The 9924-nt window shown below is 35.9% G+C and overlaps 1 protein-coding gene across 1 annotated transcript in view; it reads right to left on the bottom strand.

Annotated features, from left to right (window-relative positions):
* ENPP6 (ectonucleotide pyrophosphatase/phosphodiesterase 6) overlaps window positions 1-9924 on the bottom strand; it is a 92223-nt gene that overhangs the window by 30519 nt on the left and 51780 nt on the right. The window contains exon 3 of the mRNA XM_011364028.1: window positions 1046-1157. Within this exon, the coding sequence (XP_011362330.1) occupies window positions 1046-1157 (112 nt within the window). The remainder of the gene's footprint in view (window positions 1-1045; window positions 1158-9924) is intronic.

Raw genomic sequence — 9924 nt, 5'->3', positions numbered from 1 at the left:
TCTGAGAAGCAACAAAGGCGAGGGTGTTGTTTTCTTTTTTCACAGCTCTGTGGGGGTGATTGACGCTCCCCATGGTGGCTGGGTGGTGGTGGCAAGAATGGTATTCACAATGGGTTGACTCTCTTTGAGGCACTCTTAGTTACGGTCCATTCTGTGGCTGGTGCTAGTGATCCGTACACTGTGTCCGCAGTGTGCTGGCGCTCAGGGTCTGCCCAGCTCAAAACCAGGCTCTTCCTCTTGGGAGAGTGATAGTCCTTTCTTGGTCTCCACACTATGATTACTATGGGTTTCCTGCCTTGTGCCCACCCAGGAAACCCACTCAGTAGCCAAGGTGACCCCATGTTCGGCCCTGAAAACATGAGAGCCCCCAATATCTTCAGCCTCTTGGTTGCTAATTTCCCATGTAGACCCCCAACCTGGTCTCCCATCCTGACTTCCACTTTCAGTGATTTCTGAGACTGACTTGAGGCTTTGTCCTGACCTGTCTTGTTGGTCCCTTGCCCTGACAGACTCTTGTGTGCTCTTCAGGACAGCATTACTAATTTTTGCATTTTTCAGACTGTGAGCCGTAGTTCTATGGGGGAGAAAAAATTAAAGTTTTATGTTCTAATATGTTCCCGTGCTTTGTATATTTTTAAGAAGTGCATAGAGTAAGCCATTTTCTAAACTTATTTCACCACGGATCCTCCCTTTTTACCAAATATTTATTAATATCTTCTGAGATACAAACATTCACTAAATCATGATTAGAGAAATGCTGACATTCCTATTGCTTCTCCATTATCCATCAATACAAAAAAGAAAGTCCCAAACCCCTGGGGACTTTCTTGCTCTTTATTCAACATTTCCAAAGAATGCCCCTGCCTGAAATCACTCACTCACGATTATTCTCTGCTAGTAGTTTATAATCACCATGTGAGAGGCTCACCATCTCTCTGAGACATTATTTCACCTATATCAAGCCTTCTGAACTCATGTTAGCATTCATTATTGGTCCTGGAAACGAGGAAGAACAGTGGTATGACTAAGAATTTGGAACACTTACTTGAAGGAGTCGAGAGCATCGCTGACTGCATTGGCAAAATTGATATCCGTCGGGACATTTTTATATTCTAGGCAGTACGTGGGTCTGACACCAAGAATCTCAACCTCACAGCCTAAGAAGGAAAAAGATGGTAAGTGGTTACTTTCTTCAGTAATCGAGATAGGCTTATGAGCCTCTTTTGGGAAGCAAGCACCATTTGTCCATGTTCAGGAACTAAAAAGAACTAATTGCTGATAAGCGATATATTTAACTGTAACTTTTTTAACTGGAGCAGAGGTTGTCAAATGTCATTCTTATGCAACACTGGTGTCTCCTGAAAAGGACAAACAAAAACAGTTAATGATCGTCTTTCCCAATTCCCAAATTCCCAAATTTAAAACAACAAATTAAATTAGTACACAAAAATGTCTCAATTAAAACATTTTTTCTATAGATTTTTAAATAACTACTGAACCTTTTACCGTATCATTGCCTATTCTAGAATCAAATATTAGGTACTTTCTGATTAGTTCAAGAATAACAAAATAACTATTTCACTAATTTAATTGGACTTAGCATTACTGCACCAGATTAGGAAATCTAAAATTCACTGAGTGAAAGCACGAATTCTGAGTTGTGACCTTGCCTCTCCCAAAGTGAAGTAAAAGAATAAAAGGCATTCAGATGTTAGGAGTTGCTATAGCCTCGGCTTCTCTGCTTCTGTAGTTCCCTGGAATGTAGAAGTAATCGCTCTGAGGAAGAGACACCCAACCTCATTATTAGAATATAAGGCAAGAGAGAGATGAGCCTGTTTCAATTTAAGTTAGGTATATTTATTGAGCACCTACTATAAACTAGTTACTATATTCAGACATAGTGGAAACAGAAATTTATCAGTCAGAGTCTCTGACCTGGAGCATCCCAAAGAGGAGTACAGTGGGCAGAAACACATCAGAAAACTGTGTACTGTTTTTTTTGTGAGAAGTCCAAGTGAGATGCACACTTACTGGGTGGGATGAGGACTCAGATGAGGGACATTTCCTCCTGGAAGCCTTTCTCAAATCCCCATGTTGGGCTCAGTCTTACAAACTGCATCTAGTCAATGCATAGGGGGAGTGGGGGAGGGGGTGGGAAAGAAAGCACATCCCAAGCAAAGAGAGCAGCAGAAGCAAAAGTTCAAAGTGAGAAACAATAAGGTGTATGTGGAGAACTGTCAGCACAATAAAATTCCAGACAGGTGGTGTCAGGAGACCAGATGGTGAGCTTTCCTATAACCCAGGAAAAATGATTTCCAAGGTGGAAGTAAGTAAAAGTGGGACAAGTTGGGAGTGTGAGGAGAAAGGAGAAACACATTAACCCCACTCCTGGGTACATCTGGTTACAGCTGGTAACCATCTGGTCTACAGTTGGTTACGACTGATTTATTAGAAGGTGGGGCAGCCTCCAAGCAGAATTCCTTAATCCAGCATACCATAGCAAGCTCTGAGTACTCCATGGAGACTCCATCTCTTTCTGCCTGATATCTTGGGTTCAAGCAGAACAAGGCTATCTAAGCAATTAAGAGAGACCTGAGTGGGATTTGTCGAGTAGGATGAACAAGGAGATGACCCAAAGGTAAATCTTGTTTGTGGGTTCTTGGAAAATATTCATTATCCTAAAAAATGCCAGTGGAATTTTGACAGGTGATGGCCCTTAAGATACCTGTGTTTTAACTGTTGAAGGTTGTTTATGAATGTTTATTGTTTTCTCAAAGCTGTTCATTCAACAGTATAAGAGAGCCATGCTTTATATCCATTTCGTGCTCAGTGGCAGCAACCCAAATGCAAATGAGATACCACCTATCCTTCAAAAGATTAACAACCTTATTCAGCATGGCCAGGTATCTGCTTCCGGCACATCTGATACATAGTTATGTGAGTTTGCAAGTAATGGAATTTTTATCATGGTTTTGCAGATAAAAGAAACTGCACACTTTTTGTTTTTACATTAATATCAAACTATGTGTTTTTATATAATTATATTTATTAATATTATCAATTATGCATTCTCTTAATGCTTTTATTGGATTAAAATGAATCTAGACCTAATACTGGTGTAGTGATATAGTTCACCTGAGAAATTTATGTTTGCCTAGGTTAAAGGGAAATATAAATTTCTTTTATTGACTAATTACATATAGAATTCTATAGTGCAGTTGGAGACAATATGTGGCAAAGTAGATCTGTTTTTTTTTTTTTAAATTACAATGAATTTTAACTTAATCAAGAACCATGGTAGCATCCTACCCAAGGCTAAGGATAGGACAGGAAAATGGAGAGAAATTCCCCAAAGTACACAAACCCTTCACTGAGTGCAAGGCAGCAGCTCATCAAAGGCTAGAGAAGAACACCGGGGTAGAGAGATATCTTCCAAGTCACAGAAAGTTGGAGACAATGCTAGAGAGAAAAAGAACTCTTCAGTGATTCAGAAAGTTGGCAGCATAAACTCCCCACATAAAGAATAGAGAGTTTTCCACTGGACAAATTCCAAGACCAGCTAAAGGGATATTCCTATCGTTCTTCATGACATTTGAAGCTAGTGGCAAAATGAGTCTAAGTAAAACTTCAAAAAAGCCCAGACCCAGCTCAGCTACAGATTACATTACTTTTCTTCCACCCAGAGGCCTGACCTAGGGAGGGGCATGAACTTTTCTGGGGGAAAAGATCATTTGCTATACTCTCTACTGTTATTTTTTATACAATGTTCAGCATATAATAAAAAATCATGATATAAGTTAAGAAGCAGTGAAATGTGCCCCATAATTAAGAGAAAAATAGTCAACAGAATCAGATCCACAGGTGACACAAATGCTGACTAGAAAGAGTAAACATAAAAGAAATTTCTTTAAAATAGTATTGATTATGTAAAGCAAAATTAACAACAATGCATCGTGGGGTTTACGACATATGTATAAGTAAAATAGATGACAAGAGTATAGAGTATATATGTGGACAAATGGCATTATAAAATTTAAAAACTCTAACATCATTTGTGGAGTAATATAATATTATTTCAAGGTCAGACATGAATAAGTTAAGGATGCTTGTCTAGAATAACTATAAAAAAATAAATCTGAAGTCAGAAGAGAAGATATAATAATATTCTAAAAGTACTCAATTAATGGAAAAGAAGATAGGAAAAAAGCAACAGAGGAATGAAAACAATTAAGACAAAAAAATAATACAAAGATGGTAGGCTTAAATCCAACTATAACAATAATTACATCAAATGTAAATGGACTAAACACTTTATTTAAAAGAGAGAGATGGTCAGACTGGGTAAAAAAATTAAGACCCAAATGTATGCTATCAATTAGAGAGAAATTTTAAAAATATAAATACTTTGGTTAGGAAGAAAGAAATGGAAAAAAGGTTATACCATGCAACAATAAGTATAAGCAAGTTGCTATGGTTATATGTCAAAGTAAATTTCTATAAAATACCAAATGATGGTGAAAATGAGCAACTGGAACTCTTGTCATTTTCTGGTGGGACAGTAAAACAATGGTCACTTCATAAAATTATTCAACAGTTTCTTATAAAGTCAAATATACATCTACCCTATAAACCAGGATTTCACCACTAGATATATGCGTAAGAGAAATGAAAACATAGCCCAAAAAAGACATACAAGGATGTTCATAGTAGCCTTAGTTATAACAGCTTCAAACTGGAAATAACCCAAATATCCTTAAACAGGAGAATGAAAAAACAACTTGATATGTTTGTGTTATGAAATACTACTCAGCAGTGAAAAAGAATAAACTTGATACATGACACGCATGGAGTGAAATCTCATAAACATTACGTTGAACAAAAGAAGGCCGATACAAAAGAGTAGAGTTCCATTTATATGAATCTTGGGAATGGACAAAGCTAATCTATGACAATACAAATCAGAAAGCATTTGTCTCTAAGGTGGTGAGAGGTTGACTAGAAAGAGAAATGACTATGGAAAAATTCTATATCTTGATTTGAATGGTAGCTACGCAGGTGCAGGTGATTTTGAAAATATATCAAACTATACTCCTATGATCTTTTATTGTATGTAAATTATGTCTCAAAAATTAAAATAATTGAGTATCTATAATGTGCATAATTTTGTATTAAGATATAAATAATGTTAAGTAAAGATGGTAGTGTACAAAGATTAATGATAATAATAACAATCTGTTATTGACTGCTACTATTTGGTATAATTCTTACAAATCTTATAAAATAGTTGATAGGGCCTTTATTTTACACACGAGGAGCTGAGTTCAAAAGGTTGAAGAGATCTTCCCATTGTTATAGAGTAAACGTGAGGAAGAGCTAGTATAGTCTTGCTTTGCTTAACAATGAGGATATGTTTTGAGAAATGTGTTGTGAGATGATTTTGTTATTGTGAGAACATCCCATCATGCACTTACACAAACCTAGATGGAATAGTCTATTACATAGCTAGGCTATACGGTATAGCCTACTGCTCCTAGGTTACAAGCCTGTACAGCATATTACTAGACTGAATACTATAGGCAACTGTAACACAACGCTTTTTGTGTATCTAAACACAGAACAGATACAGTAAAGATATGGTATAAAAGATAAAAAATGGAAGACCTGTAGAGGACACTTACTATAAATGGAGACTGGAAGTTTCTCTGGGGGAGTCAGTGAGTGGGTGGTGAGTGAATGTGAAGGCCTAAGATATTACTGTACAGTACTGTCGACTTTACACTTAAGCTATACTAAATTGATTTATTTAAAAAAACTTTTTTCTTTAATAATAAATTGACCTTGCTTACTGTAACTTTTTTACTTTTTAAACTCAAAATTTTAAAAACCGATTCTTTTGTAATAACACAACATAAAACACAAAATATTGTACAGCTGTGCAAAAATATTTCTTTATATCATTATTCTATAAACTGTCTTATTTAAGAATTTTTTATTTATTTTTACTTTTAAAATTTTTTTTTTGTTAAAAAATAAGACACAAGCACACACATTAGCCTAGGCCTATACAATGTCAGGATCATCAATATCATTCTTTCACTTCTACATCTTGTCCCACGAGGTCTTCAGGGCAATGACATGCATGGAGCTGTCATCTTCTACGATAATAATGCCTTCTTCTGGAACATCTCCTGAAGGACTTGCCTGAGGTTCTTCTTGAGGAGGTTTCACTCTTTTTAGTAATATGTCTATGGTGGTTTTCTTGGTTTGTTTCTTTTTCTTTTCTTTTCTTCTTCTTCTTCTTTTTTTTTTTTTTTCTTTTTTGGTTATAGATTTGCTTGTAAGTAGATAATGCACCATGAACATTCCTCTGTATTAATGAAAACCTTTTGGCATTGGAGTTCATGTTTTCAAACTTTTTGAAGGAGCTTGTTGAGGTCTGCAAAAGCTTCTGCTAAACACTTCATTGTGAATTTTCTTAGGGGTTCTTTTTTTTCTTCTCCAGTAGTTTCCTCTTCTCTTACCTCTTCTTCAGCTATGTGTTCCTGTTTCAGTTCTAACAACTCCTCATTAGTCAGCTCCTCAGGAAGCACCTCTAGGAGCTCCTCAATGTCATCCTCATCTACACTGGGTTAAAGTTGCTTGCCATCTCAACAACAGCCTTGTTGATTTTTGCAACCTCTTCATCCTCAGCAAATACTTTGAAGTCTTGGATGAACCTCTTGCGTGTGTTCTTCCAGATGTCATTCATACACCCCTTGATGACATCAACTCAAGTCCAAGCAAGTTTCTTGATACAGTCATAGATGTTGTAATCTTTTCAGAATTTCATCAATGTCTTCTCCATGTCTTCCTCAGTTGCATGGTAGCCTGGGCAAATGTCTCCTTCAGGTAATAGGCCTTAAAAGCTGCTATAACTCCTTGATCCATTGGTTAGATCCAAGAACTGGTGTTTGGAGGGAGAAAACCCACTTAGATAAGGGGATGAAGAGCACCAATAAAAAGAGAATGTCCAGGAACATTATCAACAATAAGTAAAATCTTGAAAGGCATGCTATTCTCTAAACAGGACCTTCATTCCACTGGCACAGTAATTTAGGTGTGCATCTTGGAAGAGGAGCTGGGTCATTGATTACTTCTCATTGCTCCTGTGGTGCACTGGCAGTGTGTGCTTATTGACAACTTGAAGGCCTTGAGGTCACTGTGCCAGATCACAGACGGTTTCAGTTTGTAGCTTGCAACATTGCCCCCAAGCAAGACTATTTTCCTGTCCTCAAAAGCCTTGAAAACTGCCATTGACTTTGCCTCCTTATGGATGAAAGTCCTTGGAGGCATCTTTCCAGAATAGGGAGGTTTCATCCACACTGAATATTTGCTTTGGCAAGTAATTTTTCTTTACAATCAGCTTATCTAGAGTGTCCAAAAATTCTTCAGCTGCCTTCGCATAGGCACTTGCAGACTCACTTCTCATTTTCACATTATGTGGTGAATAACGATTCTTGAATTGTTTAAGCCACCCAAATCTAGCAATGAATTCAACACCGTAGTCAACTCCAGTCTTTTCTTTCAACACCACAGACAAATATTTTTCTTTGTCCATGATTGTCATGGAGCTGAGGGAAATACATTTCTATGTCTGGTCTTTGATCCTGGTCATTAGAAGTTTCTCCATGTCTGATATAGGCCCTTCTCAAATTTTTTTAGTCTTGAGGACTTCGATGAAGCAGACACTTTAGTGGTTTCCATCACTTTGTTCTTGTTCTTCAAGATCATAGCTATGGTCGAATGGGACATGCCTGACATGCAAGTGATAACCATGACTGATTTTCCACCTTCATGTCATTCAACACTTTTAATTTCATTTCCAGATCAATCACTAGGCATGGCCTCTTATTGGCAACATTAGCAGTAGATTTTGTATACTTAGGGGACATGATGCACAAAACAACAAGAGATTAAATCAAGAAAAAGAGAGAATGATGCAATAAGTAGATGCTGTAATCACAAGGTGTATGAGGCTCCTGCCAGTGTAACATGGCATACTGTCTTACAGCAAACTTTTTTTGTAAGTAGAAAGATAAAGAATAACAGATATATAAGATATTTCAATGTAGAATATATAAGACATAGCTATATAAATCTATGGAGGATTTAAATGTTAGTATCGGTAAACTGGATTCAATAGATGTTGAAAATTGCATATTATTATTATAGAATGTCCCCTATTGTCAAATACAACACTTGAAAAACTAATCATATTCTGGCTACAAAAAAAAAAAACAAAACTCAGTAACTTCCAAAAATCAGAAATTTTATAGGCCACAGTGCATATTATCTGACCACAGGTAATAACATTAAGAATTAATCATAACAGTTAACTAAAAATAAATCCAACTCCTTATGAATGAAAAAGAAAATTTTTATGTAACTTGATGTAAAGAGGAAATGAAAACATCATTGACAGGCTAATTATTAACAACAGTGAAAATTCCGCATTTCAAAACTTCATGGGATGCCATTACCACTGTAATTTATTACTGTTATAGCACTTCTTATCAAGGCAATTAATAAGAAATAGAGGTAAGAAATCAGTGTTAGAAATAAGAAACATACATGAGCGTTTCCTCTATGGAAATGTTTTTAAAACTTGGCAAAATACTCATAACGCTTCATGACAAGTACAGAAACACACACAGAGGAAATAAAAGTTGCACCAAACGATGAGCAATGCATGCTAATACTTTCTTGTTCTCTTCTATTTTCAGTATTTTTTAAAATACTGATTAGCAACTCATAAATTGATTTCACTGTCCATTATAGATCAACATATGTGTTTGAAAAATACCAATATAAGTCATATACATAGGTGTGTAGTCCTAAGTCACTCTCATCCATTAAGAATGAGGTTGTTAGGCAATATTCATACAATTTTATTATATGCATGCTTTGCCTAGCAAATCACTTCTAGGAGCATACTCTAAGAAAATAAAGTCGTATATACAAGCATCTTTATTAAATGTTACTTGTAAGTTAAAATTAGGAAGCAATTTAAACATTTGGCAATAGAGGTATGGTTAAATTATGGTACATCCAAATAATGAAATACCATATAGGTATTGAAATAATTATGTCATTTGTATTTATTGGCATAATATTTCAAGTGAAAAAAGGTGACTAAATAGTATGTAAAGCATGATCTCATTTTTGTAAATATTTAAAAGCATATTTATGTCTAAAAAAGAGTGGAAATAAATATAACTATCTGTAAGAACTGGCAAAATTTGGGTGCCGGTTTGGTAAACTTTCTTTGGCTAAACCAAAGTCATCCGGGACTTCCTTTTCCCTTTATCTGTTACTGTAGAAAGAGTAAAGCTTTCTCACCTCCCCAGGGTCCCTTATGGCTAGGAACAGTCATATAACCCAGTACTGGCATTTTGATTTGCCGAGGTGCTTAGAGTGGAAAGAAACTTTACCTTCATTGTTAGCACTACCTCTTTCCCACTTTTCCAGTTTGGAATGCAAGTTGTGAGGACATGATCCCTGGACCTGCAGCAGCTATTTCTAAACCATGAGGCAATGAGCATGAAGGTAAAAAGTTAATATGCAAAAAACAAGTAGAAGGCTGTAAATTGCCTAGGTTTTAAAAATGACATAGGTGATCAGGTAAACCACATAAAGCACTTCTTGTTATGTGACACGAATAAATTTCAGTATGTTTATCCACTGTTCACTGTTAACTAAGGTTTTCTATTACTTGCAGCAGACAATTTCTAGCTGATTCAGAAGGATTGTGGCTGACTTTTATATTCTTATAATTGCTTATTGAATTGACGTAACTTTACTAAGAAAAATATTTGTTATTTCTGTAATAAGAAACCAAAAACATATTTTTAGTGATAACTTCCTACTTCCTTCTAATGTATGAAT

Source organism: Pteropus vampyrus, unplaced genomic scaffold, assembly GCF_000151845.1.
Source record: "Pteropus vampyrus isolate Shadow unplaced genomic scaffold, Pvam_2.0 Scaffold92, whole genome shotgun sequence".
Taxonomy (NCBI): domain Eukaryota; kingdom Metazoa; phylum Chordata; class Mammalia; order Chiroptera; family Pteropodidae; genus Pteropus; species Pteropus vampyrus.
This window is presented reverse-complemented; position numbering and strand designations above follow the sequence as displayed.